General features: G+C 41.3%; 1 protein-coding gene across 2 annotated transcripts in view; it reads left to right on the top strand.

Annotated features, from left to right (window-relative positions):
• Positions 1–25,412, top strand: part of cntn3a.1 (contactin 3a, tandem duplicate 1) — a 90,313-nt gene that overhangs the window by 41,641 nt on the left and 23,260 nt on the right. For both annotated transcript variants that reach the window (XM_087781399.1, XM_087781400.1), the window contains exons 3-9: positions 1,509–1,632; positions 6,246–6,421; positions 14,314–14,409; positions 18,653–18,856; positions 19,466–19,568; positions 19,830–20,014; positions 22,766–22,905. In XM_087781399.1, coding sequence (XP_087637525.1) covers positions 1,509–1,632; positions 6,246–6,421; positions 14,314–14,409; positions 18,653–18,856; positions 19,466–19,568; positions 19,830–20,014; positions 22,766–22,905 — 1,028 coding nt within the window. The remainder of the gene's footprint in view (positions 1–1,508; positions 1,633–6,245; positions 6,422–14,313; positions 14,410–18,652; positions 18,857–19,465; positions 19,569–19,829; positions 20,015–22,765; positions 22,906–25,412) is intronic.

Raw genomic sequence — 25,412 nt, forward strand, 5'->3', positions numbered from 1 at the left:
CATCATCATCATCATCTTCATCTTCATCATCTTCATCATCTTCATTATCATCATTATCTTCATCTTCATCATCTTCCTCATCATTATCTTCATCTTCATTATCTTCATCATCATTATCTTCATCATCATCTTCATCATCCACTTTATTATCTTCATCTTCATCATCTTCATCTTCCTAATCATCATCTTCATCAACTTCATCTTCATTATCTTCATTATCTTCATTATCTTCAACTTCATCATCTTCATCATCATCATCTTCATCTTCATCATCTTCATTATCATCATCTTCATCATCATCATCTCCATCTTCATCATCTTCATCATCATTATCTTCATTTTCATCATCTTCATCATCTTCATCTTCATCATCTTCATTATCTCCATCTTTATCATCATTATCTTCATTTTCATCATCTTCATCTTCATCATCTTCATCATCATTATCTTCATCTTCATCCTCATTATCTTCATCATCTTCATCCTCATCATCTTCATCATCATTATCTTCATCTTCATCATCATCATCTTCATCATCATCATCTTCATCATCATCATCTTCATCATCATCATCTTCATCATCATTATCTTCATCACTGATCATATTCAACTTTTTATTCCGAGTCACTTCTCAAGGTCGTTGTGAGGAACACCACTAGTCTCTTGTCAAACATCTCCAGCTCCTCGAGGACAAACTTGTTCTCTTGAGAGTCGACGACAAGCGTCTCATACAAATGAGTTTCTCTGAGAAGATGTCGTTACTTTCATGTGCGTCACCAGGGAGTTGTGTCTTTGTGTGTTTGTGTTTTTGTTTGTGTTTGCGTTCGTGTCTTTGTGTTTGTGTTTGTTTTTTTGTTTGTGTTCATGTTCGTGTGTTTGTGTTTGTTTTTTTGTTTGTGTTCATGTTTGTGTGTTTGTGTTTGTTTTTTTGTTTGTGTTCATGTTCGTGTGTTTGTGTGTTTGTGTTTGTTTTTTTGTTTGTGTTCATGTTTGTGTGTTTGTGTGTTTGTGTTTGTTTTTTTGTTTGTGTTCGTGTCTTCGTGTGTTTGTGTTTTTGTTTGTGTTCATGTTCGTGTGTTTGTGTGTTTGTGTTTGTTTTTTTTGTTTGTGTTCATGTTCGTGTGTTTGTGTTTGTTTTTTTTGTTTGTGTTCATGTTCGTGTCTTCGTGTGTTTGTGTTTTTGTTTGTGTTCATGTTTGTGTGTTTGCGTGTTTGTGTGTTTGTTTTTTTTGTTTGTGTTCATGTTCGTGTCTTTGTGTGTTTGTGTTTGTTTTTTTGTTTGTGTTTGTGTTCATGTTCGTGTCTTTGTGTGTTTGTGTTATTGTGTGTTTCTGTCCGTGTCAAACACTGATGTTTCTTCAGCAGCAACAACGTGAAAACAATCAAACCACGATCGTTTAATTTAATTCCACGAAGATGTTGGATTTAAAGCTTCTGTGAAAAACTCAGTGAAAGTAACAATTATTGATAGAAAGTTTGCCGACAGTAACATGTGATCTGCTCGACAGGAAGTGAACTCCTGCTCTTCACCAAACAACCCGGCAGCGTCGTGTTCCCTCTGGTGCCCGGAGAGACTCGCAGGGAGGTCGTGTTCAGCTGCGAGGCCCAGGGTCATCCAGCACCTGTGTACAGGTAACACCAGCTCTCGTCCAATCAGAGAGCAGCGTCTCTCTACGTGTGGAGGGTTAGAACCTGTGGTAGTACATTGTTTTACTCACAGTGAAGGTCTTCAAATAAACGAAATAAACATGGAATATACATGAAATATAAATGAAATAAACATGAAATAAACATGAAATAAACACGAAATAGACATGAAATATACATGAAATATAAATGAAATATAAATGAAATAAACATGAAATAAACATGAAATAAACACGAAATATACATGAAATATAAATGAAATAAACATGAAATATACATGAAATAAACACGAAATAGACATGAAATATACATGAAATATAAATGAAATATACATGAAATATACATGATATACATGAAATATACATGATATACATTAAATATACATGAAATATACATGAAATAAACATGAAATATACATGAAATAAACACGAAATAGACATGAAATATACATGAAATATAAATGAAATAAACATGAAATATACATGAAATAAACACGAAATAGACATGAAATATACATGAAATATACATGAAATATACATGAAATATACATGATATACATGAAATATACATGATATACATGAAATATACATGATATACATGAAATATAAATGAAATAAACATGAAATAAACACGAAATAGACATGAAATATACATGAAATATAAATGAAATAAACATGAAATATACATGAAATATACATGATATACATGAAATATACATGATATACATGAAATATACATGAAATAGACATGAAATATACATGATATACATGAAATATACATGAAATATACATGAAATATACACGACACAAGCCGTGACCGGAGCTGGATCTTCTTGTTTCTTCTCCAGACTCTGAGCTGTCAGGTCGTCCACGTCAACAGGAAGTGACAGATGATGAATTAACTTCCTGCCTTTCTTTTGTGTACGTGTGACGCGATGACATTGATCGGCTGCAGACTTTACTTCCTGTCGCCAGAAGGACGGCGCGTGGAAAAGATCAAGTGAAGAATCACGAGTGACGAGTGTCATGAAGGTCGAGGCCAGAGTTTTACTCTCAGGAGTCTTTGATGAACACGTTGGTGACGGTCGATGATGTTTCTTCACATCATGTTCACGTCATCAAGTTAAACAACAAGAGCCTTAAACATGTCGCTTTATTTTCAAAATAAAAGCTTTCAACGACGACTTTAAATTCACGTGCAAACAAACGTGATTTTATTTAATTTTTGCTCAAACATTTCAAAGTTAAAGCAAAAACAACCTGATTAGAAACATCTTGACATTATTTCACAAACTCTCGTTCATTCGTGCTGCTTTAATAATAATAATAATAATAATAATAATAATAATAATAATAATGGATGATGTGTCGGAGGTTAAAGGTCAGAGTATGTGATCAATAATGTGGCGTGTATATATATATATATATATATATATATATGTATAAAAACATGTGTAGTAGTTGAAGGTATGTTTGTAAAATGTTAAACATGCATTAATTTCTATTAAACCAGGATCTTATATAATGTCCTCTAAAGATGATTCCAGTCGTACAACATATTATTTCTGTGATGAATATTCAAGTTATAATAACTATAATAAAACCTGTAAATGCTCTCGTTTCTGGTCGAACCTCCAAACTGATCAATGATCAATATTTGAGTGTTTGTTAATCAATATTTGCTCAATTTTAAAAAGGTTGATATCATTGTAGAGCTTGATTGACAGCAGAATAGTTTTGTTCATTATCATCATTTTAAGTTTTTAAATGTAAAATAATGGACACAAAAAGTAAGTAAGTAAGTAATATTTATTTATATAGCGCTTTTCGAGACCAGGGTCACAAAGCGCTTAAACAATCAAAACAATACTCAAAAAAAGTACATACTTTAAAGATCAAGATAATACTGAGAACAACACAGGAGTTCCAGAAATTCAAGGAAAAGCCTGAACAAATAGAAACGTCTTAAGATGTTTCTTAAAGGAGTCAGTAGATCATCAAGAGCAAAGAGAGAGAAGATCGTTCCAAAGCTTAGGAGCAACAGCCTGAAAAGATTTCTCTCCTCTGGTCCTGAACCGTGTGCGTGGAACCATAAGTAGATTCTGATCCACAGACCTCAGAGCCCGAGCTGGGGTGTAAGGCTGGATCAGATCAGTGATGTAAGGAGGAGCCTGACCATGAATAGATCTGAAAGTAAGAACCAGAATTTTAAAGTTGATCCTGAAAGAAACTGGAAGCCAGTGAAGAGTTTTAAGGATCGGAGAAATGTGAGTTCTTCTACTTGAGCGGGTCAGAATTCTCGCTGCAGAGTTTTGAATCAACTGCAGACGAGACGATCCTTCTTGTTAAGACATGAAAACAAACTGTTACAATAGTCCAGACGAGAAGAAACAAACACATTATAAGCTCCAGATCATGTTCCGACAACATTTTCCTAAGTTTAGAGATTTTTCTCAGTTGAAGGAAACAGTTTCTGGTCAGTTTTCTTCAGTGTCGAACAAGAGACATGTCTTTATCAAATACAACACCCAGGTTTCTCAGGCTCAGTTTGACAGACTGACCTAAGTCACTCAAGTACTGACTCAACCCTGGAATCTTATCATCAACAATCACCAGAGTTTCAGTTTTGTCCACATTTAGCTGTAAAGTGTTTTCACAGCCATTGAGTGAAAAGCTAATCGTTGAGTTGATGAAGCGACGGAAACGTCGACCAGTGACTCGACGCTCAGAGAGAATGTTGTGTAGAAGATATTTGACTCACAGGTGAAGATATACTTCATAATATAACGTGTTCCCAAGAATGTTCCACTCAGAGGTTTCTTGAGGTGTTTTGTCGAGTGAAAAAGCGTCAAAGGTTGATCTGTGGATCTTCTACTGGATCAACGTGGAGATTTGAATGTTCTGCAGAAACGTTGACGCGTCGTCTACGTCTTCAGTGTTAATAAAGTTTGTTTACGTAAAGAGTTAGACGAACACATGGATCCTGAAGCGACTTCTCTCTCCATGAGTTAGAGCTGAAGTTGCTGAGCTGCTGAAGGACATGAATGTTTTCCTAGTTTAAATATTATCGCATATATTTTGGGATTCATTTTTGTCATTGTATTGATTTGAGTTTCTTTTCTTATTTGCAATAAAAATATATAATAAATAATAAATCCATAAACAAGGTCTTCATCGGATGATTCATAGAAAAAGATGAACTCGATTCATTCGAAGCACAATTAATTCATCTGTTCATTAAAAAAAAGAGTTTTATCTCAAACCAGTCAAAGTGATCTTTGATAATAATAATCTTTAATATCAACTCCATCAGTTGCTGGTTTGAATCCTGCTGAAGAAAAGCTGGTTTCACTTCAACGCTTGGTTTGTTTGTTCAAGGACGCGTTCATTTGTCTCGACTAACTCGCGACCGCTGGTCCGAACACACAGTTCCACGTCTTGATTCGTCTCATCTGGAGCCGCTGGACCCGTTTCTTCATCAAATCACTGAATCAATCTCATCGGCCGCCAGTGAGCAGCTCGTGCCTCGGCTCCGTGAAAACACTTGGTTCTAATGAAGTGAACACCAGCAGCGCTTCTACCACCGGGTCCAATAATGAGCTTTTTTGGATTGTTTTAGCGCTTCGTGACCCTGGTCTAGAAAGACTTTATATCAATATAAATGACTTACTTACTTACTAATGGCTACAGTTAAAATACACCTGCTGGGTCTGCAGAGAACATCAGAGGAACTCACTCACAGTCAGGGTCACCAACACCTAGAAATGACCTTCTTATTATTACTATTGTCAACGACTAGTAACGTGATCTGATGTTGTCGCGCGACCTCAGGGGTCGTCGCGCGACCTCAGGGGTCGTAGCGTGACCTCGGCGGACGTCGCGTGACCTCGGCGGGCGTCGCGTGACCTCGGCGGGCGTCGCGTGACCTCGGCGGGCGTCGCGTGACCTCGGCGGGCGTCGCGTGACCTCGGCGGGCGTCGCGTGACCTCGGCGGGCGTCGCGTGACCTCGGCGGGCGTCGCGTGACCTCGGCGGGCGTCGCGTGACCTCGGCGGGCGTCGCGTGACCTCGGCGGGCGTCGCGTGACCTCAGGGGTCGTCGCGTGACCTCGGCGGACGTCGTGTGACCTCGGCGGGCGTCGCGTGACCTCGGCGGGCGTCGCGTGACCTCGGCGGGACCGCGTGACCTCGGCGGACGTCGCGTGACCTCAGGGGTCGTCGCGTGACCTCGGCGGGCGTCGCATGACCTCGGCGGGCGTCGCGTGACCTCGGCGGGCGTCGTGTGTGTATAAAATGTGTATAAACTCTGAAGCTGTTCATGACGTTACTCGAGTGTTTCGGTTCGTTTGCTTCGGTGAGTCTGAAGGAAAGTTAGAATAAACAAGAGAGAAAGTTGACGATGAATCTTAGTGTTGCTGAAGTGACAAGTAAACTCTGATGTTTCTTAAATGAGTTTTCATGGCCTCCTCCGCCCCCTTGACCTTGACCTTCACTGAGCGGTCAGTGGACAACTAAAGAGGTTCTAGTTGATATGGATGAAGATAGTTTCCCTGCATTAACGTGCCTCACATCAGATCACCGACTGGTTCTCGTCCCTCCAGGTGGAAACTCAACGACTCGGTGGTTCCGACTCGACCCGGATCTCGTTTCTCCCTCGCGGGAGGAAACCTGCACATCAGCCCCGTGAACAAGGCGGAGGACGTCGGCGTCTACCAGTGTCTGGCGAGCAACTCTCTGGGCACCATCCTGAGCCGCGAGGCCAGTCTTCACATCGCGTGTAAGTACAAGACGAACAAGACGAGACAAACTTCACCAACAATTGTCCTCCTTTTATAGTCGGCTCTTGAAATAGACTCTTTGTAGGAGTTTCATTAGCAGCACATGTTTGTCTAATGACCCTGAGGAGCTGCTGAGGAGCTGCTGAGGAGCTGCTGAGGAGCTGCAGACACAACACTAGGAGAAGATATTTGTGGAGGAGTAAAAAGACTTGATCATTTAGTGAGTTTGAAATAACCCAGACTTTAACATTTCAAGACGGTTCTGATGGTGGCCTTGAGACCCGGACTGGTGACGGACAGCTCGTCTCGAATGACCAGCTGACATCAGTGAACAGATGGTGCTGGAAGAAGGGATTCTGATGTGTCTTTGGCTGCCTGGAGACTTTCCCTGGCACAGAGCGAGCTGTCGCGTCTTGGCTTCCTCGTGAGGCTTCTGACGTTCAGAGTATCTTCAGCAGGAACACGGATCCTGACGTTCAGAGTATCTTCAGCAGGAACACGGATCCTGACGTTCAGAGTATCTTCAGCAGGAACATGGATCCTGACGTTCAGAGTATCTTCAGCAGGAACACGGATCCTGACGTTCAGAGTATCTTCAGCAGGAACACGGATCCTGACGTTCAGAGTATCTTCAGCAGGAACACGGATCCTGACGTTCAGAGTATCTTCAGCAGGAACACGGATCCTGACGTTCAGAGTATCTTCATCAAGAACATGGATACTGACGTTCAGAGTATCTTCAGCAGGAACACGGATCCTGACGTTCAGAGTATCTTCAGCAGGAACATGGATCCTGACGTTCAGAGTATCTTCATCAAGAACACGGATCCTGATGTTCAGAGTATCTTCATCAAAAACATGGATCCTGACGTTCAGAGTATCTTCATAAAGAACATGGATCCTGACGTTCAGAGTATCTTCAGCAGGAACATGGATCCTGACGTTCAGAGTATCTTCATCAAGAACATGGATCCTGACGTTCAGAGTATCTTCATCAAGAACATGGACCCTGACGTTCAGAGTATCTTCATCAAGAACACGGATCCTGACGTTCAGAGTATCTTCTTCAAGAACATGGATCCTGACGTTCAGAGTATCTTCTTCAAGAACACGGATCCTGACGTTCAGAGTATCTTCTTCAAGAACACGGATCCTGACGTTCAGAGTATCTTCAGCAGGAACACGGATCCTGACGTTCAGAGTATCTTCATAAAGAACATGGATCCTGACGTTCAGAGTATCTTCATCAAGAACACGGATCCTGATGTTCAGAGTATCTTCTTCAAGAACATGGATCCTGACCTTCAGAGTATCTTCATCAAGAACACGGATCCTGACGTTCAGAGTATCTTCTTCAAGAACATGGATCCTGACGTTCAGAGTATCTTCATCAAGAACATGGATCCTGACGTTCAGAGTATCTTCATCAAGAACACGGATCCTGACGTTCAGAGTATCTTCTTCAAGAACATGGATCCTGACCTTCAGAGTATCTTCATCAAGAACACGGATCCTGACGTTCAGAGTATCTTCTTCAAGAACATGGATCCTGACGTTCAGAGTATCTTCATCAAGAACACGGATCCTGACGTTCAGAGTATCTTCATCAAGAACATGGATCCTGACGTTCGGAGTATCTTCAGCAGGAACACGGATCCTGACGTTCAGAGTATCTTCATCAAGAACACGGATCCTGACGTTCAGAGTATCTTCATCAAGAACATGGATCCTGACGTTCAGAGTATCTTCAGCAGGAACACGGATCCTGACGTTCAGAGTATCTTCAGCAGGAACATGGATCCTGACGTTCAGAGTATCTTCAGCAGGAACACGGATCCTGACGTTCAGAGTATCTTCATCAAGAACATGGATCCTGACGTTCAGAGTATCTTCTTCAAGAACACGGATCCTGACGTTCAGAGTATCTTCTTCAAGAACATGGATCCTGACGTTCAGAGTATCTTCAGCAGGAACACGGATCCTGACGTTCAGAGTATCTTCATCAAGAACACGGATCCTGACGTTCAGAGTATCTTCAGCAGGAACACGGATCCTGACGTTCAGAGTATCTTCATCAAGAACACGGATCCTGACGTTCAGAGTATCTTCAGCAGGAACACGGATCCTGACGTTCAGAGTATCTTCAGCAGGAACACGGATCCTGACGTTCAGAGTATCTTCAGCAGGAACACGGATCCTGACGTTCAGAGTATCTTCATCAAGAACACGGATCCTGACGTTCAGAGTATCTTCAGCAGGAACACGGATCCTGACGTTCAGAGTATCTTCAGCAGGAACATGGATCCTGACGTTCAGAGTATCTTCATCAAGAACACGGATCCTGACGTTCAGAGTATCTTCAGCAGGAACACGGATCCTGACGTTCAGAGTATCTTCATCAAGAACACGGATCCTGACGTTCAGAGTATCTTCAGCAGGAACACGGATCCTGACGTTCAGAGTATCTACAGCAGGAACACGGATCCTGACGTTCAGAGTATCTTCATCAAGAACACGGATCCTGACGTTCAGAGTATCTTCAGCAGGAACACGGATCCTGACTTCAGAGTATCTTCATCAAGAACATGGATCCTGACGTTCAGAGTATCTTCATCAAGAACATGGATCCTGACGTTCAGAGTATCTTCAGCAGGAACATGGATCCTGACGTTCAGAGTATCTTCAGCAGGAACACGGATCCTGACGTTCAGAGTATCTTCAGCAGGAACATGGATCCTGACGTTCAGAGTATCTTCATCAAGAACATGGATCCTGACGTTCAGAGTATCTTCAGCAGGAACACAGATCCTGACGTTCAGAGGATCTTCTTCAAGAACATGGATCCTGACGTTCAGAGTATCTTCTTCAAGAACACGGATCCTGACGTTCAGAGTATCTTCAGCAGGAACATGGATCCTGACGTTCAGATTATCTTCATCAAGAACATGGATCCTGACGTTCAGAGTATCTTCTTCAAGAACACAGATCCTGACGTTCAGATTATCTTCTTCAAGAACATGGATCCTGACGTTCAGAGTATCTTCTTCAAGAACATGGATCCTGACGTTCATCAAAAACATGGATCCTGACGTTCAGAGTATCTTCTTCAAGAACACGGATCCTGACGTTCAGAGTATCTTCATCAAGAACATGGATCCTGACGTTCAGAGTATCTTCATCAAGAACACGGATCCTGACGTTCAGAGTATCTTCAGCAGGAACACGGGTCCTGACGTTCAGAGTATCTTCAGCAGGAACACGGATCCTGAGGTCCACGTGGACTGTGGGTCGTGTTCGCACTAAAGCAGCATCTTTCAAACGTCAGGTTGATCGGTGGCTTCTGTCAACGCGCTCTGACCCGGATCAGCTTTTGTCACTTTCTCGCGCCACATGTGATGCATCTTGTTTATTTCTTTTTGTTGGTGGCAAACACTGCTGTGACGGAGCAGGTCAAGGTCGTGATGAAGAAACGCTCACGACAGACGAGACGTTTCTTTGTGTCGGCTCTGGTTAGTTGAGGACAGTTTCTCCAGCACGACCGTTCAGATGAATAAATCCAAGAACATTTGATTGTCCTTGAGATCATGGTCATCAGCCTCTGGATCAGTTCTATTGTCAGATCACTGCCGACCCGAATGAAATTGTTCTTTGTTTCATTTTCATCTCCAGCGTTGAACTTCAAACTTATTACTTAGATGATTCGCGTCAAGAAGAACATGTCGAGCTAAACAAGATGAATCTTCACATCTTTCATTTTCCAAACGTGAGATTATTTGTGTGAGAAAGTCTCGATCGTTTGACAACCTTTGACCTCAACAATGACTCCTCCACGACAGAAGGTGGCGCTCAAGGGCCTCTTCACTTTATTTTCTATCATGTTTGCTACATTTCTGTGATATTGTGTTTCTGGTCTATTGTGTAGAACTTTCCGATGCATCACAATGTTGTGATACCAATGAAGTATCGTGAGGTTTTTTTCCCGACGCTCGCGGTTATGTGGGGTAACTTTAATGCGGATTAAAGACACTTTTTCTACGGAACACAAAATGGAGAATCCTCCAAAGAAAGTGTTATGATCGTTCATTCGTGGTCCGAGCAAACAATGATTACTGGAATATTCAGATGATGATTCAGAGCTGTTGCCGTGGGGATTACATTTGTGCCCATAATTCAAGCGGCTGCACTTTTAATCCACGGTGACGTAACAGCACTTACTCACCATCTGCTGGATTAAAACCAACAAGTGCAAAGAATCTTCGTCCCGTCGACAATATCGACTCGACTTTCTCAGGTTCTGCTGCTCAGTGTGGAAAGATCTGATTGGTTCCTAATCTCCCTAGTTTGTTCCAGGACAACAACAGACACACACGAGCTCAACAACAACAACGTTTACAACAACAATGTTTACAACAACAACGTTTACAACAACAACAACGTTTACAACAACAATGTTTACAACAACAACATTTACAACAACAATGTTTACAACAACAACAATGTTTACAACAACAACGTTTACAACAAAATGTTTACAATAACAACAACGTTTACAACAACAACATTTACAGGCTCGGACCACAACAATGTTTACAACAACAACATTTACAACAACAATGTTTACAACAACAACAATGTTTACAACAACATCATTTACAACAACAATGTTTACAACAACAACAATGTTTACAACAACAACATTTACAACAACAATGTTTACAACAACAACAATGTTTACAACAACAACGTTTACAACAACAACAATGTTTACAACAACAACAATGTTTACAACAACAATGTTTACAACAACGTTTACAACAACAATGTTTACAACAACAACATTTACAACAACAATGTTTACAACAACAACAACGTTTACAACAACAATGTTTACAACAACAACAACGTTTACAACAACATCATTTACAACAACAATGTTTACAACAACAACAACGTTTACAACAACAATTTTTACAACAACAACAACGTTTACAACAACAATGTTTACAACAACATTTACAACAACAATGTTTACAACAACAACGTTTACAACAACATCATTTACAACAACAATGTTTACAACAACAACAATGTTTACAACAACATCATTTACAACAACAATGTTTACAACAACAACAACGTTTACAACAACAATGTTTACAACAACAACAATGTTTACAACAACAACATTTACAACAAAAATGTTTACAACAACAACAACGTTTACAACAACAATGTTTACAACAACAACAACGTTTACAACAACATCATTTACAACAACAATGTTTACAACAACAACAATGTTTACAACAACATCATTTACAACAACAATGTTTACAACAACAACAACGTTTACAACAACAACAATGTTTACAACAACAACGTTTACAACAACAACGTTTACAACATGGATTCTTCTTGTGAAAGGCGTGTTTCAATTGTTTTGTTCTGATTAAATAAAAGATTAAATAATAACAAGACACAACGTGAAAAAGTGGTCGATCTGAGGTCACATGACTGGTCAGCACTAATGAACTCAGATGTTTGTTGTAAATGCTTTCAGTCCTGAAGCCTGGAGTTCAGCCTCAACATATGTTTCATTCCTGCTGCTTCATTACAACAGCGTCGCCGCAGCTTTCAAAGATGCTAATTCACATCCAATTTCAAGGCTGTGGAAGCAGGAAGAGCCTGAACCCTGATCCTGGGCGTGATAAGAGGATCCAGCAGCTCGGCCTGTCAGGCATTGTTGGCTTTTAGTGCGTCGGCTCATTGACACGTGTTGATAAGACTTCAGCCCACAGTGAGTTGCGACTGCAATATGTTCCCAGAGCTCGTCACACTTTCACCAGAACGACCTGCAGAAGAACAGAACGAGCATCAGAAGCTGAGGAATCACTTATTATCTTATTATTATCTTTTTCTTCTTCAGGAGATTCAACTTCTCTTATGAATCCATGAAACTTCTTCCTCTGAGTCGGTCTCACAAGTCCATATTTCAAAGATCGACTCTGGTGTCATGTAGTGAATGTACTTATAATTAGTAATAAAAATAATGAGCTCCTCATCAGGACCATGTTTTAAACTCATTATTTTATAAAGTTGCTCTGAAATCTGGACGAACGAGAGGTTACGAGAGTCCATTATGACGTAATAACGGCTTCACTCCTCCTCCAGCTGTAATCACGCTTTGTTTATACAATGAGTCCCCTGGAGTTGGAGACCATTTATGACGCGCTGTGACAAACCTCCATGCTCGACCAATCACAAAAGAGTGGGTGTGGTTATGGTCAACAAGATTTAATCTCCAGAAAAACAGTGTTTTCGGTGGGCGGAGCTTAAGATCATTTCCTGATGTCAACCACACGCAGATACACACTTTAACACACACACTCACACACACACACACACACTTTAACACACACACTCACACACACACACACTTTAACGCACACACAAACTTTAACACACAAGCTCACACACTTTAAGACACACACACACACACTTTAACACACACACTCACACACACACACACTCACACACACTCACTTTAACGCACACACAATAGCTGGTCTCTAAATGCTCTGAATATGCATCAGGAACAAACGCTTTGATTAAAGAAGATTGAAGGAGATTCTTAAAGTGCTTCGACAAGAACTCTGTGAATCTTGAGCAGAATAATAATAAGAAGTAAAGTCATCGTTGCATCAGAGAAGAAGATTTCGAAAGCATTTTAAACTCACACGGATTATCTTAACATGTGCATGAACACATGTGTCGGTATTTAATAATGTTTCTATAGCGGGTTTTTAGTACGTCGTCCACAAAGAAGAGTAAAATGATTGAAAAAATGAATTTTTAAAAACGTAAAAACATTGGAGATGTTGAGCCTCAAAGAACAAACCAACAAACCACATCTAGTTGACGAGCAGAAAGTGAACCTGAGACTTTATTCGTGTGTGTGTGTGTGTGTGTGTGTGTGTGTGTGTGTGTGTGTGTGTGTGTGTGTGTGTGTGTGTCTGTGTGTGTGTGTGTGTGTGTTTACCTCCGAGACATTATTCATTGTGAGCGTGAATAACAAACATGTCTGCGATGGAGATAATGTGAGTCTATAGTGAGCTCTTTACATTATTCTAGTCTGCAGGGGGTGTTTCTGTGACACACACACCGGTGTGTAGACAGAAGGTGTTTCTGTGACACACACACCGGTGTGTAGACAGAAGGTGTTTCTGTGACACACACACCGGTGTGTACACAGCAGGTGTTTCTGTGACACACACACTGGTGTGTAGACAGAAGGTGTTTCTGTGACACACACACCGGTGTGTACACAGCAGGTGTTTCTGTGACACACACACTGGTGTGTAGACAGAAGGTGTTTCTGTGACACACACACTGGTGTGTAGACAGAAGGTGTTTCTGTGACACACACACTGGTGTGTAGACAGAAGGTGTTTCTGTGACACACACACTGGTGTGTAGACAGAAGGTGTTTCTGTGACACACACTAGTGTGTAGACAGAAGGTGTGGATGTTCCTTCGACGCGTCTAATGTCATTACGAGTCGTATCTGCTCATGTTAGCTTCTCCGCGCTGGTCGTCAACAAGTCGTCGGCCTCATACAAATGATGCTTCTCTGTGACTCCTTTAATTGTTGCGGGTCTGTGTGCGGAGCATGAAGCGCACAACGCGATAACACACTTCCAATTAAAGTCACTCATGTGCGACTTATACTTGAAGAATTGCTTTCTGTCGCCAGTGTTTAAGGGAGTTTCATGCAAACCAGGCTTTGATGGAAGAATGTTCGACCGAGCGTTTAATAACCAGTGATTGTGTGTCTGTGATTGTGTGTCTGTGACGGCGCGTGTCATCATTTGTGTTTGTCTTGTGTCCACAGACCTGGAGAGCTTCAAGACTCAGAGAAGAAGTCCAGTGAGGGTTCGAGAAGGTCAAGGCGTGGTCTTGTTGTGTGGACCTCCTGCTCACTCTGGAGGTAGAACATCTTCATCACACCTGAGATCAGAGAGAAAATCTTGAAGGTCATAGAAACACACACACCCGCACAAACACACACCTGTTTGTGGATTCACTTCTGGCTCACACATGGTCCACAATGACCTGTTCTAGTGAAGGAACACTTGATGTTGTGAAGAAAACCTGGACTTGATCCTTCCCAGGATCCACGCTCCTCTCCGTGTCTGGACCCTCCTCGCCCTCAGTCTGGTTCTAGCTGAGGTTTCTGCCTGATTTCCTCGTCACTTCAGCACATTCTATTATAAAGTGTTATTGTCGTCATATTATTATTCAACACTGTGACTCAGAGAGGATTGAATTGAAGATGAAAACATAATTATTCTAGTTAAGGAAATACAAACCATGAGTTGAAAATAATACGAACTTCCGTCGCTCTCATGTGTTTGGAGGAAATATAGAAATATAGATGTTGGTCCAGAACTCTTGATGTTTCCTTCAATGGTCTCTTAAATAATTCTGGTTCATCAACTTTGGATATTTTCCCCACAAATATTAACCGCCTTCAATAATTGATGCGCCTCAAACTCTTTAAGTGGAAAAGACTTTGAAACACGCTGTGAAAACGTTCTTTGAAGGTCAATGAATCCACAAGAATGAAAGTCAATAACACCAGTTAGCATGTGTTACCGATGTGAAGGTCATGAGTTCACGAATCCATACTTTTCATTCGTCGTAATCAAGAACAAATGTGTCAACGTTGAAGCGAACGTTGCTGTGAAGTCGATGCCATCGAAGAAACATTACAGTCGTGTTGAGATTCAATAACTCGACCCGTTGATGCGTCACTGAAGGAACTGGACCTGGATCATCACGAAGACAAGAACCAGGTGGAGGTTCAAGAACGTTGCTGTAACCGTTGAACCCCATGTTTGATGAGATCATGAGCATCAAGAGATGTTTGCTTGATTCACTTGAAGAAGAAACGATCCTAAAAGTTCTTCTTCTTTGTGAATCTAAAGAGCTACCAGTGGTTCTGAACCACTCGATCCATCCGTCCTCCTTTAATTCTGACAAAAGTCGTTTCGGGTCGTTCCAGGTTGAGGTTGTTGTTCGGTGTCAGAGCGACGCCTCGGGTCGGACTCGCCCAGAACCCCCTCGAGGGAGGCAATCAGAGCCGCCTTGAGCCTCGACCGAGTGTGTGTCCGTGTTGTTTGGGTTCGTCCCCCAATCTCCATCCTGGGGTGAACAGTCCATCTCCCTCGACCCGAGAACAAAACCTGAACACGGCGGTAACAAACCGGGCTCTGAGGCTGAAGCTTGAAGGTCTGAGTCCACAGAGCGTCTTCCAGAAATGTCCAACAATGAGAAATTGCAGTGGAACTTGAACTGGGTCGACTCTCGCTCCCGCTGGGTTTGTTTCGCGGCGGATCAAAGCCGGAGCAGAAATGCACATTTATTGGTACCAACAGACTTGTTTTGATGGATCATTGCTGCGAACCTCGCGCCGCCGACGGAATGATCCATTTTAGAGCAATATATTTTGTCAGCTGTCACCACAGATTACTGCCGTTGATGGAGATGCTGAGGACGCCGTGATGAGTTTAGCCGTGAATCATATAAATAGCAGCATCAACAGAGGTGTCAACGTTGTGTTTACTCTGGAAATAATGCTCTTTTGTTTTCTCATAGTAAAGCAACAATAAGTAACATTTTGAAATTGTTGGATTTTCTCCGTAATCTCGTGACGATTATGCTTCAGGTTTAACATCTTCTGCCGTCAAACTGCTCCACATTTGTTCAACGTTCATTAAAGTCTTATTTATTCACTCATTTATAAACCCGTAAAAATGGTTTTATAACAGGTGATAAGGTTATAAAGATACAGAGTTTCCATCCTTGACCTGCACAAAGAGTGAAGCTGTGTCTCAAACCACACACTTCTCTTAGTGCACTGGTTAGTATCATCAGGATAGTGTATGTACTTATCTTAGTATACTAGAAGTTAGTATGCATCAGGATAGTGTACGTACTTCTCTTAGTATACTAGAAGTTAGTATGCATCAGGATAGTGTACGTACTTCTCTTAGTGCACTGGTTAGTATCATCAGGATAGTGTATGTACTTATCTTAGTATACTAGAAGTTAGTATGCATCAGGATAGTGTACGTACTTCTCTTAGTATACTAGAAGTTAGTATGCATCAGGATAGTTTACGTACTTCTCTTAGTATACTAGAAGTTAGTATCATCAGGATAGTGTACGTACTTCTCTTAGTATACTAGAAGTTAGTATCATCAGGATAGTGTACGTACTTCTCTTAGTATACTAGAAGTTAGTATCATCAGGATAGTGTACGTACTTCTCTTAGTATACTAGAAGTTAGTATGCATCAGGATAGTGTACGTACTTCTCTTAGTATACTAGAAGTTAGTATCATCAGGATAGTGTACGTACTAACTAGTAACTAATGCTCCACAGATAGTATGTTCAAATCAAACTCTGCTGCTACACACTAACAGGAAATGACGCGACAGCTTCTTCTTCTACTACTATTTAAGGATGATTTCAACCAGCTGTAGGAACACTAGCGACACCTGCTGGCAGTGCATTTGGTTTCAAGAAATATGAGAAATATTGGCGAGATATTTACGCTGGTATCAGCAGTGAAGACGTGTCGTCCTCGTACTGCTGCTGAAAATACACCTGTAAGTATATGAATATACACGTATATATAAATATATACTAATAAAAGTAGATGAGATATATATAAGACGTAACATTTATTTGATTTGAGACACAGCTTGTCACATGACAGCAAACTTATTCAAACATGTTTCATATACATATACATGAGTTCAGACAGAGTCGCGACCAGAGCCTTGATGTCGTTTCGTAAAAACGACGGGAAAAGATCGTCAGCAAAGGATTCGTGATGTCAGAGTATTTTCCAAGAAGGTTGTTCTTTAAGATAAGATAAACTTTATTGATCCCTCTGGAGGTCTCTTTAGGGAAACTGTTTCTCCAGCTCACAGCAACACAGACGATAGATTCATGAAACAAAAACAAGAATAAAAGAAAGTTCAAAATAAGATTCGTCGTCGTCGTCGTCATGGCGATGACTGTCATCAGTCTCCAGTGACCTTTAACATTGAGAAAACATTGGATAAAACCGTTGCATCCAACTGAGAACGACTGGAACAAACCATTGAAAATGATTCACAATATTTCAGTCAAACACGTCATCGTTCGCTCACACAGGAAGTAGTTTGATGCTCTATTGAAAACTCCAGCAGGTGTTTTGTGTTGCATTTGTGTGGAAAGTGTTGTCTCCAGCCCCGACTGTCAACTAATGCATCTGACCCCGTTCCACTAATGGATGTGAGCATTCAGATCCACCCAAGGCTGAAATCACTTCTTCTGACCCAAGATGGATGTTTGTGGATGAATGACGGCGAACAAAGCTGGAGGGAGTCGTGCGACCATAGACTTGTGTGAGCCGACGAAGGGAACAAACTTTGACTTTCTTTCTTTCCTACAGTCATGTTCTTTTCCGCTCCGTCCTTGGCCTGTCATGTTCCATCTCGCTCTCCTTCTCTCACGTCATTAAGGTGGAATTGATGCTGCCTGTTCATTATTCCAGAGCTAAATGGAAGTGCAATGAAAATCTGCCACTCATCGTCGTTCATTACTGCATTTTCCCATTACTGTCCATCCGCTTCCCACTTCCTGTTTCCTGATTCTCACCATCAATGTTTAAAAGCCTCGATTAGAACCTCTTCTTTGCTGCAGTTTCACTTTGTTGTGGCTCGTACCTTCGGCTGGACTCGGTTCCAGAAGATTAAATATCCATGAGCTGTCGACATGAGAGCCAAGATGTATCGTTCAAGAGGTTCCGGCTCCTCAAGAGTCTGGACCTTCCAGACACAAAGTTATCTCAGGAATCTTCTTCTGCTGATGCTCCATGACCAAAATGTTCTGGATAACTTTATTATCCAGAACTTTGTTTATTTTTGCCGACCATACAGAACAACTTCATGAAGAATAAATCTATACATACACATGCAGAAGCTCTCAGGTCGTCCTGTATTGAATTTGTCTTTCACTTATTTTCAGTTTCAGACTCATTTCTTGAAGGAAATGCGAGCGAGACATGCGTCTGGACTAGTCCAGGGCGACTGTTTCCAAAACAAAATGATACTAGAGATGATTGTGTTCTGCTGATAAACACCCGTCTGTTGACCAACTCCACCCTCTGTTGACAGAGCTCAGCTTCACATGGATCTTCAACCAGTTCCCGTCGTTCGTCATGCAGGACACTCGGCGCTTCGTGTCCCAGAAGACGGGAAACCTCTACATCGCCAAAGTGGAGCTGTCGGACGTGGGCAACTACACCTGCGTGGTCACCAACACCGTCACCAAGAGCAGCGTCCAGGGACCCCCGACACCCCTCGTGCTGCGACTGGACGGTACCGGACTGATCGAGATCTTCACGAGGCGTAGACACACCTGGAGCAACATTTATGAACAACCTAACAACCTTAATCTCTTAAAACAAAACAGATTATAACAGACTCACTGTTTAATAAACATTAATTGAATATAATATGGTGACTTCACAAGATTCACCAGGTCGAGGAAAAAAGGCATTTTAATTCAATGTCTACCTTATTTAATACATTTAATATAAGGTTGTTTTAAACCCTTTTGAGAATCTGCCTGAACTTTCTCTCTTCTACCCTTCACCCATGTATTCACCATATATATGTGTGTGTGTGTGTGTGTGTGTGTGTGTGTGTGTGTGTGTGTGTGTGTGTGTGTGTGTGTGTGTGTGTGTGTGTGTGTGTGTGTGTGTGTGTGTGTGTGTGTGTGTGTGTGTGTGTGTGTGTGTGTGTGTGTGTGCGTCTGTGTGTGTGTGTGTGTGTGTTACCAGCCTCTCTCCACAACATGATTCATGGTCTGCTTTTGTCTCATGAGTCCAAACTCTTTATATTTCTTTCTAACCTGTTCTGGCCTCAAACCAGACAAACTCCCTCCAGACCAGAGTAACCTCAGTGTTTATGTATCTTTCTCTCCAGGTGTGATGGGCGAGTACGAGCCCAAGATCGAAGTTCAATTCCCAGAAATAGTTCCGGTGGCGAAGAGCTCGACTGTCACGCTGGAATGTTTCGCTCTGGGAAAGTGAGTCTTTGTGTCGTTCCGCTTGTTCTTGTTCGTCTGTGACACGGTTTGGAACTGTTGCGAAGCATTGCATGATGGGACGGACTTCTCCTCACAGGTTCTTCTTCCAGAGTGAATGTCCTGCATCAATGATGAATCAAAGGATTCTGTGCTGACTCGTCATTTTAAGATGTTTGTGATCATTTATGTTTGTCAACAAACATCTGTGTTCATGTTTTTCTTGTCGTTCTTTGGTTTCGTTGACGGGTGTTTTCTCGACAGTCCGGTGCCGACCATCAGCTGGAGGAGAGTGGACGGAGTGACGCCGGCCAGGAAGGTGGACATGAACAAGGCCAGCGGCGTCCTGGAGATCCCGTACTTCCAGCAGGAGGACGCCGGGATGTACGAGTGTCTCGCCGAGAACAGCAGAGGAAGAAACTCTGTCAAAGGAAAACTGTCCTTCTATGGTGAGTTAAAGCAGTTTAAGCTTTTAGATACAACTGTTGATCAAAATAACGTGTTTAATTCCGGTGACAAAAAGAAGACAAACTTATTTAATCGAGGCAGCAGCTGGAATTGAACCATCAAACCAGATTTATTCCATGTTTTTCTCTCCAACACTGAACTTATGGACCATATCCTGCAAATGCTCTTTATGGTCCTTGATGAAGCACCTTTATGGTTTCTCTCCTCATTAATTTGCTGTTTATCCACGACGATGTCAGCCCAGCAGGCGTGAGAGGAATCATTCAGCCAGATCTTCATTTCCTCCACAAACACCCTGCTTTGATATGATAATAGGTGTTTCTCAGGCGGAGGTGGAAGATGGAATTAGTCACGTGGAAGCAGAAGCGCTCGAATCTGCTTTAAAAGCTCTTTTCTCTAGTTTTCAGGTGAAGATAATGAATAAGAAATCATTGTTAAAATGTCATTTTCTTAATGACACAAGTGTGACGACATCAGCAGCAACAACACAAAGAAGCATTACACAACTACACAACTAATCCTACATTAATGACAAAAGACTTCGACTCGAGTGTTAAATGACGACGATAAGAAGAAAACTATTGTTGAAATGACTAACAATAAACACACAAGCAAGACTTGAAAAGATAGACAAACTAATTATGACACAAATGAGACTAGACAAGCACTCAGAGAGTGCACACCTCCCCCAGTATGTTATTTTCTCTTTTTACTAAAAATGATTGTTTTTTAGCTCCTTTTTTAGCTTTTGAAACATCATTGCAACGAGCAGAGCAGATGGCGACGTCGTCCATCACTCGCTCGCACATCAGACTCAGTCTGAGGAGCAAGAATGTTTTTCTCATAGATTTGTGAAGCAAAAGTTTTCAACTCATCCGTGGCAACATCTGCTTTCGTTGATGTTGATGTCATCGACTCTCCATCAGTTTAGGTCTCAACGAATCTCTCACGAGATAAATAAATACACATTAAAACAACATCTTCAACAAAGATCAAGAAACGTACGACCCACAGCTGAGCATCTTCACAGGTTCACAAACAAAAGAAGGTTTTTAATCTGGAAAAGACGGTGTTTTTTAAATAACACTGTGGGAGAGACGACTCAAGTGTGATCAGGTTCTAAAAATATGGAGGTAGATTGTTGACGTGAAGACTGGAGCGTGAACATCCCTGAGGTGTCAGACGTCCACAGACGTCCACAGATGAACACAGAGAGAAGACATCTGTTCAGGACTTGTTGCTGGTCCTGCCGTGAAGACTCTCCTGGTGAGATTTAGTCTCTCGTGAAAGCCGGGGACACTGGCCGCCGTCCAGGTGATAAAAATCTGTAATCTCATTTTCAAGTGGCACAGACAGGATCTGCCGGGACATCCATCAAGTGTGGAGAAGAATCGATCCAGGGATGTTTGCCACGTCCAACCATTGTTGAAGGACAATAAGAGTCTCTTTCAATTCTCTTAATTGTCCTTCTGTGGTCGCTGCACGTTCATGGAACCAGATCCTGGTCCATGACTGTGTTTAGAATCCTCCGAGCTTCATGGTTCTCTGCGGAAATCATGTCGTCGTTGAAAGAACGTCTGAAAACAGGTGAAGCTCAAGTGTTGATGAGGTTTCACGACACACTTTCAAATGTCACAGTTTCATGACATCAAGACGTCAACAGCAGCTTTTATCGCTGGTGACGTGTTTTCACTGGAACTCCTTGATAACCTTTAAAACCTCAGAACCACGAAGGTCAAGAAAGACATAAATATACAAATAAAAGCTTGTGTTTCTTGGTCAGACACGAGAGACTAATACAAGTAAGGTAAGGTAAGGTAAGGTAAAACTTTATTGATTAAATTGTTTTTTTCCAATAGCCAGCAATTTTTCATAAACAATAAAAAATAATAAATAAATAATAAAATAAGAAGAAGAAAATAAAGAGAACGAACAAGTGATTTAAACAGGTTTTGTTATAAATATTATTTGGTTTTGTGTTTGTTTCATGATTTCCAAAAAGTTGTAAGCAGAAATATATTATATCCATAAATAGATTTAAAATCAAGTGTATAAAATAAATCATATTGAAATAATATTTGCTAAAGTAAACGAACAAGAAGGTTCTCTCAAGACACAGTTGAAAAGACTATATTGAAGAAAATAAAAACGAGTGACAGTCGTGAGGAAAAACTTCCTTGGAGCAGAAACCTGGAGCAGAACCAAGTTAACTTTGTTAAAGTCTAGTGTTATTGATAATGTCTGAGCAGGATGATTTTAAAAAATGTCTTCCAGTGAGATGAGAAAACAACAAGCCTGAGACAAAAGCTACTTTTTATCTTCCTGACCCCAACAAAGTGGATTTACGCGCCGCATCAAAGCTCCATAAATCCTGCTGAATGTGACGCTCGCATCACTATCGTAAATAAAGAGGCATTTTCTCCGCGGTGTCTCCGAGACAGGAATATAGCTTGTTATTCACTGCATCGCCACGAGATTTACGAGCAGTTCACAGGAATCTCACCGACAAACCTTACGTGTTTACGAGCAGCCGGGTCCAAATATTCCCCATCGATCCGGCCTCGTGCGTTTATGTATTTGTGGCGCGAGGTCAACTCTGTGTTAATTGGAAGTGGATTTATTATTTCTCTCTTGGACGCTCGCGTAATCAACTAATTGCTCGCTTGGTTGCTTCATCGATCGGCGGCTTGTGTTCTTCCTGAGGAGTTAACTGACGCTGGTGTGACCCACAGCCGCGCCCCACCTGACGGACAAGCCTCAGGACGTCCAGAAGACCATCGACGACACGCTGACCTGGGAGTGCAAGGCCAGCGCCAAACCTAAGGCCTCCTTCCGCTGGCTGAGGAACGGAGAGACGCTGGACTCCATGGAGGTAACGTCGTGCTGAGATGTTTGTTTACGTTTCCTGAGACGTTCACTGGACAGAAGGTCAAACACTGTGCGGATCAATAACGGGTCCGTCAGCTTCCTTCGATGGTTCCGAGCAGATCGATGATGCGAGATGGATCGATGTGGGCGATCGGAAGTGAAAATAATCCTCAGTTTATCGTTTAAGGGAACGTGTGACTTCCTGTGAGTGTGAGAGTAGAAGAGAATCTTTGGGTTAAAGTGCTGCTCAGTTGATACATGAACATGTTTATTTATTCCTTTTATAGACGTTTATTATTCACTTTACGTCGAGAAACATCAGGAAACATCAGGAAACATCAGGAAACATCAGGAAACATCAGGAAACATCAGGAAACATCAGGAAACATCAGGAAACATCAGGAAACAAGGATCATTCACTAAATATTTGCAGCTTCTGCTCGTGATGAAATATTGACTTTGTCGACGACTCTTCGGGGGTTTCATGAAACTGCTGACTCGGCAGCAGCGCGTTGATTGACAGCTGAGTATTTCAGGCGAGATTGTTGAGCGACGATGACCAGCCGACATGTCAATCATAAACACCATAGGTTCGAATCTATTAAAACATTTGTTGTGTTTCTCTATTAGATTCTTGTTTTAGGTCATTTTAATGAACATATTATGTTAATTACTTCATATATATTTGAGTCTTTACTAAATGAATGATCTTTATTTTGATTTTCTAAACATTCCTGATATAATTACATATTTTTACATAAATAAAAACCTCAATAGATAAACAATAAATAAATAAGTGTATTTTACCCTTAATAACAATGTTTGATTTCTTTGTATTATTTTCCCAGCTCTGAATATCATTAAAAACTCTCACCATGTGAACAACCGTGAACACGACTAAGAATCTAAACATGAACCAGGATGTGTTGGATCTTCAAACATCGTGATCTTCTGTGACGAACGTCTCACTCCAACTTCCTGCTGTGAATAAAGTTTTAACTTCTTTGAAAGTGAGACGATGCAGAAACGAAGAGGTTCTTGTTGCAGAAGAACAAGTTGTTTGTGGAACACGTTTGTCGCCGAGAGTATAGAAGGTCAGAAAACCACAGTGTCATCCATTCGTCGCCTTCATTTATCTTCGTTTTCTATACTGTGCCGCAGGTGAGAAGAAAGACCTGCAGCGTCGAGACTTAAATATCAACACTGTGATCCGCAGATACATCCAGGAGCTCAACTCTCAGATGTAATCATGTTGCATTCGTTTTCTTTATCAAATGAATTGTTATTATTATTATTATAATCACGTGAAATACCAATAGTTGGTTCATCACGCGTTGACTTGTGACCAATGTTTGGATTTAATCCTCATCACTCGTTCAATAACAAACAATCCTTTGATCGTTTACGTCTCATATTCAACTTGTCGTTTGGCCACTAGAGGCATCAGCGTCTTTTGTCAGGCCTTGTTTTGATCATTATTTCAATATTTCTAATTAATAATAATAAGAGGAACAAAGCTGTTTGTTTTCAACATCAAAGAAAACACCATTGAGCTAAAGGCTGCGGAATGTTGGTCCCCAAAGTTGTGTTTAGTGTGTTGTTGTTGTTGTGATGTGTGACTCTATTGTATCATCAGTGTGTGTGTGTTGTTGTGATGTGTGACTCTATTGTAACATCAGTGTGTGTGTGTGTTGTTGTGATGTGTGACTCTATTGTATCATCAGTGTGTGTGTGTTGTTGTGATGTGTGACTCTATTGTATCATCAGTGTGTGTGTTGTTGTGATGTGTGACTCTATTGCATCATCAGTGTGTGTGTTGTTGTAATGTGTGACTATATTGTATCATCAGTGTGTGTTGTTGTGATGTGTGAATCTATTGCATCATCAGTGTGTGTGTTGTTGTGATGTGTGACTCTATTGTATCATCAGTGTGTGTGTGTTGTTGTAATGTGTGACTCTATTGTATCATCAGTGTGTGTGTTGTTGTGATGTGTGACTCTATTGTAACATCAGTGTGTGTTGTTGTGATGTGTGACTCTATTGTATCATCAGTGTGTGTGTGTGTTGTAATGTGTGACTCTATTGTATCTTGAAGAACATTCACTCCAGAGTTGATCAGTATTTTTGTCGAGCATCAAACCAACATCTCTTGTTCAGAACGAAGCCACGAAAGTCAGACTTCATTAGTTCAACTGGTTCTGCTTGAAACCGACCAGTCGTCCTGATAAGAACTAAAGTAACTCGATCTTATCCAAGAAGAAACATCTAAACGTCTTTAACCTTCAGGGAAACCTGATGATTGTCCAGCTTCAGCTCAAAGAGCTCCTGGTGTAACTAAAGTAAATCCAAACCCTGCTGAACATCCTGGAGTTAAACGTATTCTCGTCCAGATATTCTTGGGATGTTAATGTCTGGCGCCGACCAAAAGTAACCAAAGGTCACTTCCTTTATTTCCGGCGCGTCAGTCACATGTGCATCTGCTAAATTGACCCGTAAATAAGTGAGTAGAGT

This window comes from Callionymus lyra, chromosome 19, assembly GCF_982586985.1.
Source record: "Callionymus lyra chromosome 19, fCalLyr1.hap1.1, whole genome shotgun sequence".
NCBI classification, from domain to species: domain Eukaryota; kingdom Metazoa; phylum Chordata; class Actinopteri; order Syngnathiformes; family Callionymidae; genus Callionymus; species Callionymus lyra.